General features: G+C 31.9%; 1 protein-coding gene across 1 annotated transcript; it reads left to right on the top strand.

Annotated features, from left to right (window-relative positions):
* Nucleotides 1-745: 745 nt before the first annotated feature.
* LOC110791592 (alcohol acyltransferase 9) lies at nt 746-8,754 on the top strand. Its single transcript, XM_021996346.2, has 2 exons — nt 746-1,422; nt 7,671-8,754. The coding sequence occupies exons 1-2, from the start codon at nt 973-975 to the stop codon at nt 8,595-8,597; spliced, it is 1,377 nt and encodes a 458-aa protein (XP_021852038.2). The 5' UTR covers nt 746-972; the 3' UTR covers nt 8,598-8,754.
* The last annotated feature ends 236 nt before the right edge of the window (nt 8,755-8,990 follow it).

The raw sequence follows: 8,990 nt of genomic DNA, 5'->3' as shown, positions 1-8,990 counted from the left end.
AAGATTCATATGCAAGTTCTTGCCCATTATCCGCAATGCATGTTTAGCTGCTACCTTCAACTCAACAAAATAATGACATCGAAGAAGCTTTTAAATATTTTGTGCATGAGAAGCCAAGGCATATGGCCTGATGAGGCATCATAATTTACTGCTCTAGTGCTTGTGCTAGTCTTGCGTCTCTGATTCAGGGGATGCTTATACATAACCTGATCTTGAAAAGTGGGTTTGAGAAAGACATGTCTGTAGTAGTAGTTAGCTCGTTGATTGCAATGTATGCCAAATGTGGATTGGTGATGCTTATACATAATCTGATCTTATTAATTGGTCATCATCATCCTTCACCAAAGATAATACGAAATAGTTGCCCTACATAGTGATTTTGTCAACTTTTTCGTTTTTAGGTGGTAAAAAACAACTTTTGTGTTTTTTTTAGGTGGTAAAATACAAGTTTTTTTTTTTAAGGTGGTAAAAAACAAATTTTCGATTTTTTTAGGTGGTAAAAAACAATTTGTCCTTAAGTTTAATATATATATAGATGGAGTTATTAAATTTTTGTTACATACTGATCCGTACAAAATTAATTACCAAATAAAAAACGACTAATATAGTACATAGTTACGACCTTACTTGAACATGATCCGTTCACTAGCATCGTACGTCGTACCTCTTTCACACTAGGACAGTAGTACTCCAAGTTTTGAACTCGATCCACCTAATAAGAAAAAAGTGTAACACAAAAAACAGTTAGCCCTTCTCCCAAGGTGCTCTCTAGTCATTATCTCTCCTGCTTATTTAGTGTGAAATGGAATCTCAGCGAACAAATTAAAATTAATATTTGCTTACATATCCAACCGTTGATTTCTTAGTGTCTGTGTCCCTCCTCTACAAATAACTAGCTCCCTTCTTCCCTTTATTCATCTCTCTCCTTTCTTCTTTCGTCTTTCTTCTTCATCTCCCCTCCAAAATAAAAATATGACAGCAGACACGAAGAAATCCCCAGAAATCCCAGATTGTTACTATCCAAACAGTCCCTTATTAATCACCCCAGATCTTCCAACTCCAAAACACTCACTTTATCTCTCTAATCTTGATGATCAAAACTTCTTAAGATTCTCCATTAAGTACCTTTACTTGTACGAGAAAGGCATCTGTATCGAAAATTTAAAACAATCTCTGTCCAAAATCCTAACTGAGTACTACCCTTTAGCTGGGAGGTTGAGAGCTACTGATGAAAGTGATGATCAATGTCAAAAGCTTGAAGTTGATTGTAATGGTGAAGGTGCTCTGTTTGCTGAAGCTTTTATTGATTTATCTGTTTCTGACTTCTTAGAGTTTTCTGGTAAGCCAAACAATTCTTGGAGGAAGCTTCTTTACAAAGTTGATGCTCTTAGCTTCTTGGATGTTCCTCCACTTGTTGTTCAGGTTTGCTTCTCGATCTTGTAAATAGTAATAACCCTAAATTAATAAGCGAAACAATACTTGTAACGTTTATAACTTCACTTCTATACATGGAAATATATTAGACACGTTGACGGTTGACTAGCTAGTATGGAAGTTTCTCGGGGAAGTAAATTCCATAACACGGCAATTTTAATTTGTAAGAATAATGGTATAAGAAAAATAATGATATCAAACAATAGTTATATCATATATTCATATCCATGCAAAATTATCAATATACATCTGTGATAGTATTTATAAACACATTTACCGTGCGCCGACTCTTCACCGTCGAAGTTTCTCTAGCAATTCCCCAAACCTGTAAATGGGAGAAATAACAAGCCAATATTTTTTTTATTTTTTTTAAACGTACATGTCAAAATTTTGGTAAAGCCAAAATAAAGAAGAAAGAAGTGGGGTCATAACTAGAAAAATAATTAATGTAAGAATGCTCTAACTCCACTATTTTTGTCCTTTTACTTGTAATTTAAGTGAAATGGTATTGTTAAGGTCATTTAACCTCTTTTTTTTTAAAAAAAAAGGAAAAAAAAGAATAAAAGTTAGCCAAAAAAAAAAAACTTTTTAAAAAAGTTAATGCATTGATGAGTTTTTTTTTATTCGACGATATATAGTGCCTTAATGTGAAAATAGTTCAAATACTACTAACACGTAAAAGAAGTTATATAAGCAGATGAAGGGTATGTTAGTATGTATATTACTAAAATTATGAAGTAAAGTACGAACTACCCCGTTTTTTAAAGTTCTTTATATTTATTATTTATTTTTAATTAAATTTTAATTATTTTATTTTTTAAAAATAATTAACTCTAATTAGCATTATTCATCAACGTTGCTATTTTCAAGTAATTCAACTATTCTAGGGAATTAATCGGGTCCTTTAATTTATTTTTCTTTATCTGGCCTAGGGGTGGAGGATTGAATCAAAAAAATAAAGAATTGAACAGAGCAGAATATATAGTACATTAGTACATGCTCTTATTTTTAAGAAGCTTTGTTTATCAGGTAATAAGTTTTTCCAAAAACAATAACGACTAATGTTTTGGAGGAATATAGTCATTGAATTCCCCTTCTGTTGTAGATGAGTAGGTTCAGTCGGATTCAAAATATATAAGTAACGGAGTCACTATTTAATAATTGATGAACTTTAACTAAAATTTATACTTTAAATAAATTTAAATAATTAAATAATTTTTTTTCTTTTTCCAAGAGGGGTCAAAGACTCCTCTCCTTGACCTCTGCCTCCGCGGCTCCGCCACTAGTAATTATTTACGAGTAATAATGTCGAAGTAACGTGCCACTGGTAAACAAAATTCCAAGATATTTTCAGAATAAACAAAATTCCAAACAATATTTTCACAATAATAAACTTACGTAGCTTCTTTTAGGATGATGACAACGTTAAATTGGATTGGGTTGGTTTTGTGAAGTTGGGGGTATCGTTACTCGAACTACCCACCAGAGAGCAGACAAAAAACAATATGCTCGAGTTATATACTCCGTACCTTATTACTTAGATGTTTCTAAATTCTAATAATAATTATTATTATAATTATAAATATAATTATAATAAATAATGAGAGCTACCGTTTATTTTGGCCATGATTCTTTGGTAATTTAATTTCATATGTTTGCATGTTCATTTTCTCAACATGTTGATGTTACTCTCAAACGTCAAAATATCACATGCTTATATTCTCGCCAAAAACAAAAACAAAATCTTTATACAAATATTGCTACAAACATTTCAGTAGCGTTTGGGGTTTTCTTCCTTTGATCCAAATTTTATCCAAACTATTTGTGGTCACCTTTTGTTTTCTTTCAAACTTTGATTTCATATTTTCTACAAATTTTTGTTGTCAATTCATCTACTTTGGTGATTCCTGCTCTTTAAACTTAATCTACGTTTTATTTACCAGATTTTTGCTTTTTGTTTTTTAAATCTGAACTTATCTAAACTTAACAAAATTTATTTACAAATTGTACTTAGGTATCTTAATTATTTTCCTTGAATTTATCTTGTACTGTATGAACTTAACTAATTAAACTTATTTATCATGAAATAGTGGAAACGAGGTGTAAATACCAGGGTCTTAAACAATATGTTTCTATAGTAATTCACAAATTCTTATTTACAAGTATTGTACAATAAAGGGAAATTTGTCAAAAACTATTTTATAAAATTGAATTTTGTGAAAAACTACCCTACCAAAAAATGTATAAAATTTTATGTTGTAAGATACTAATTTTCTTAGGATTATGAACATTGATCCAAGATTCCGGGATTGATTTTACTAGATGTATCTCACGTGGTATCTAATGGGGAAAAGGGTAATTAAGTGACAAATAATATGCATATGGTAAAGTCAATCCTGGAATTTTGAGTCAACCTTCATAATTCGGAAAAAGTAGTATCTTAGAACATAATTTTTTTTATAAGGTAGTTAATTACAACATTTTTTTATAAGGTAGTTTTTCACAAAAACACAATTTTATAAGGTATTTTTTGACAAATTTGCCTACAATAAATATTGTACACCAGAGTAAAAGTTAACTTGAAATGCTTAAAAGTTACCCTTATCTATTTTTTAGTGGTAAAATTTTTCATGTTAATAAAAAAAATTTCTTCAAAATCACTAATAATGTATAAAATTAGTCATTAACACTTTAAAATGTTTATTTATCAACTTTTATAAAAGTTAATCAAAACATATTAAAAGTTACAAAAAAGAACTAGGTAAAAGTTACAAAAATGTACAATAAATTTATTATACGCCTTATACGTGCAATAACTTTTGATAATAATTAGGTCGTCACTAGAACGGAATATTGAAATAGTTAAATCATTCTCACACTATTCCTACTGCTCCGTAAAACTTAATAAAGGTTTTAAAATTTCAATCACAAAGTGGAGAATTTTTATTTTATTTTATTTTATGAAATATAGGAACATACTAAATGAATATATTATCATAAAATACAATACGTACATGACTATTATTATTAATTTCAAACAAATAGAATTCTCGACGGAACATATCAATATGCATGTAATTTAAAATCGATCTACAAGTGATAATGATCGATTTATTCAAGAGAAATTTGAATTGTCTTAAGATCAGAAATTCAGAATATAATGTACTCCGTAATATTTATACTAGTTAGAACTTATATACGAAGTATAAGAATGTTGTTATGGTCAATGTTAGCAAAGTGATGCAAACAGGCCAATTATCATAGGAACAATGATGAACTTTTTGATTGGGGGACTAAATTTTTAGTGCTTTTAAATTTAATTATCATATCCCAAAAGATAAAATATTGTAGTACAAGTATTTTAATTTATTCCCCTATTCTTTTTCATTTTGTTATGTTTGGTTTTATTGAACAAGAAAATGACATTATTAAAAGCATGGATGACCCTACACTTCATGTGCAGAATTTGGTAATTTGGATTTAGCGTCTCTTAGCTCCTCTATTGTTCTTTTCACTATCTTGTTGGTTGGTGGATTTCTGTTTTTTTTTTTTCTTTCTTCACCCCCTCTTTTGAGAAATTATTTGATTATATATGCTCAAATTTTATAAAACATCTCATGCCAATTTTAGTCCAAATTAGACAAAACTTTTAGTTCAAATAAGCACATCAATGTACAAGACAATTTAAGTTCCAGACAATTCTTTCATATTCTAACCGTAATATTAATGGAAAAAAAATAGTGTATCAGTGTATTTGGTACGTGGTCCGTTGGCTGAACCATCTTTTGTGGATATGTGTCACAACTCATACAAGTATTTATAATTTCTAGTAGTATAAATTCAAGGAAGTTGTTAAACGACACCCTCATTGTCCTAAAAGTGCCCGCGTTTTTTGGGTAAAAGTACACATTTTCCCTCTGAAAAAAACGCACCCCTTCCCCAGCATCCTCTTCTCACCCCTTCATACTCCATTAATTCCGACAACCCCTTTCCACACCCTAAAATTTTCGGCAATCACCATTCTCTCTTACTAATAATAATATTAATAATAAAGTAAATATAATAATATGAGTAAAAGTACCATAAGAGGCCTTCATCCAGTCATGCATATATACAAACCCACCGCCCTTCCCCTCCCTCGTACCTTCGTCACCGGCCCTTCCCCTGTTCTTTCTCCCTACTCCCTGCCATTTGCTTCCCCATTTTCTGGTAAGAACAGAGAAGCAAGCACCCAAACAGTATAATATTAACGATTTTTTTAAAAAAAGAATAAAAATGAAGTTCAGAATTCGAACAACCCCCGCACAACTTTGCGCGGGCCACATGATGGTGGCGCACAAACTTTGTGCCGGCGACACAAAGGTGTCGAAGATCTTACGCGGATCGTCGTGTCGCCGACATAAGATATGTGCGTCACCGCCATGTGGCATGCGCAAAGTTTGTGCATGGTGATAGCATGTTTCTTCAACATCGGGCAGCAGGAATGGTGGTTGTCGGAGTTAATGTTGGGGCAGAAGTTTATGATGGTGCTCGTGTTGGGGCAATGGTGATGGTGTCTCGCCGGAGTGCCGGAGTTGGTTTGGCTGGAAGAGGGACGGTTGAAAGTTGGGATGAAAAATCGAAGGAGGAGGTTAATTTTTATAAGGGTAACATTGTACTTTCACGTTAAAATTGCGGGCAATTTTAACATATACATGCATCGAATAACGATACACTAACTCAATTAAAAAATTTATTTGTATTATTGTACTGCGTATATAGTTCCATACAAATTAAATGTCTTTAATATTAACACGCGAAATGTTTCGCAAATTTATTACTACGTATAATATACATTTATCAGAACAAAACTGAATCAAATAAGACATGATTATGCGGAGTATGTATAAGTAGGGTTCAATATGAGTCGGGTACCCTGTTTTTTCAGTCAGATATCATATCAGGTTTCGGATTTTCGGTTTTTCAAATAGTTTTGCTCAACCAAAAGTATAAGACATTGTGCACGCCTGCACGGAGAACTTCTTAAGCTTAATAATGAGATTATGGTCGTAAAAGTTATAGTCGTTTGAAAAGACACCAACATAGTCTAATACCATAGGTCAAGGTTCTGTTTGGTTCAACTGAATTTGACTGAATTATATGAATTTATGTTAATTTAACGTTTTGCTGAAAGTAACTTATTTGTTTGTTAAATTGTGAAAAAAAACTTCATTTTTTCCAAACTTATTTGGACTGAACTTGTCTATAACTATTTTTGCGGAAAGAAGTCAAAATAGATAAAAGATGTTGAAACAAATAAATCCTATATTAAGCAGCAGTGCCAAAGTTTGTGCTCCCTCCGAATTTTAATATGAGTTACACTTAGTCCGTCACATAGTTTTAGGAGGTTTGAGTTGTATTTAATAAACTAATTGCAAATAAGGTATTGGGTTAATTATTTATGGTAAAATTTTGATAGTGGGTGAATTGTTTATTGTGAAAAAATATGGTGTGAATAAGTGTAAGGACCATGGGAGAGATAGAAAGATCACAAATTCTTATTTACAATGGGAGTACAATAAATATTGTACACCGGAGTAAAGTTGACTCAAAATGCTTAAAAGTTACATTTATATATGTAAAAGTTATCTATTTTTTAATGATAAATTTTTTCATTTGAATCAAAATTATTTCTTCAAAATCATTAATAATGTATAAATTAATCATTTAACCCTTTAAAATGTTTATCTATCAACTTTTTATTTTTATAATATAAAAGTTACAGAAAAATAGGTTAAAGTTACAAAAAACTGTATAAAAGTTATCTTGGTGTACAATAAATTTATTGTACACCTTGTGCGCGCAAGACCTTTTGTAGAAAGATTAATGTAATAGGGAGTGGACACTATGAAGTAAAGAAGAAATAATAAAATATGAGAAAAGCATACCAAAAATAGAAAGTGCTACTCATATTAGAAAAACGACCCCATTTAGGAAGTGTAACTCATGCATTTTTAAACTAAGGGGCAGTACGGAATATTTATTTATTTATTGTGTTAAATTATTAGTCTGTTTGGTTAAACATAAATTAACTCTAAACTTATCTGAATTGAACTGAACTTACTTTTTACAGAAAATAATTTATTTATGCGTGTAAATGGTCTGAAAACATATTTTTGTTGAATTAAATTTATTTAAAGTTATAATTAATTAATTTAAACCAACCCTGACTTTATCGGCCTTATTCTCTAATGCAGGTAACTAATCTCATGTGTGGTGGAATGATCTTGTGCACAGCCATTAATCATTGCCTATGTGATGGCATTGGCACATCACAATTTCTCAACGCATGGGCCCACGTCACTTCCAAACCAAATTCCGAGCCACTAGTGAAGTCATTCCACAGCCGACACGTGTTGAAACCCAGATGCCCACCACAAATTACCTTTACCCACTCTGTATTTGCAAACTTTACCCCTGAGATAGGTGGAATTAGCCATTTTGCCCTCAACAAATATTTGCAATCTCAACCTCTTGTTGCCACATCTATAACATTTAACCCCTCTCAAATCCTAACCTTAAAAAGAAAAATCATTCCATCAAAAAAATGTACCACATTTGAAGCCCTTGCGTCTCACACGTGGCAAGCTTGGGTTCGATCATTGAATTTGTCACAATTGCTCATTGTTAAGCTCCTTTTCTCTGTTAACATTAGAAAAAGAGTTAAGCCAGAGTTGCCACAAGGTTATTACGGTAACGGATTCGTGCTTGGGTGTGCTGAAACGACGGTAAAAGATTTGGTCACCAACAACTTGTGCCATGGGGTAAAGTTGGTGCAACAAGCTAAGTCTTGCTTAAATGATGATTACATAAGGTCCATGGTAGATCTGTTAGAGGATAAAAAGATTAAAACCGACTTATCTGCGACATTAGTGATTTCTCAATGGTCTAGATTCGGCATAGAAGATTTGGATTTTGGGTCAGGAAAACCGCTACAAATGGGTCCCGTAGCCAGTGATATATATTGTTTATTTCTACCGGTAGTCAATGATCCTGAATCTATGAGAGTACTTGTATCGTTGCCCCCCAAAATTGCTGAAAAGTTTGAGTTTTACATGACTCAATTTTTAGACTGTGATCACTCAAATGACCATCATGACGAAGAAGATAGGATAACATATTGAAATTGTACATTGTACCACCTACCATTTCCTCCTCTAGCCTTGTACTACTTATTACATTAAGTGAGTAATAAGCTAAGGTTGCATTGTAAGTGGAAGCACCTTTGTTACCCTCTTGCTCCTTATATAGAGTGTGAAATGACAAAAAAAATTTAGTCTCTATTTCATATTTGAGTGTTTTAACTTTATTAGGAGCATTTCTTGAACCAATCAAAGGAATTGAAATAAAGAGGGCAACCACCTGAAAAGGATAAAATGCATATATAGTTTTTTTTTTTTTGGTAATAAGGAGTAACTTAGATTAAAACCTTAACGAGCAAACCAGCATAATTCAGTACAGCAAAACCAAAAACCGTAGTTTAACTACTCCCAGTGGGGATAAGACTACAGCCACAT

This window comes from Spinacia oleracea, chromosome 2, assembly GCF_020520425.1.
Source record: "Spinacia oleracea cultivar Varoflay chromosome 2, BTI_SOV_V1, whole genome shotgun sequence".
Classification (NCBI taxonomy): Eukaryota; Viridiplantae; Streptophyta; class Magnoliopsida; order Caryophyllales; family Amaranthaceae; genus Spinacia; species Spinacia oleracea.
This window is presented reverse-complemented; position numbering and strand designations above follow the sequence as displayed.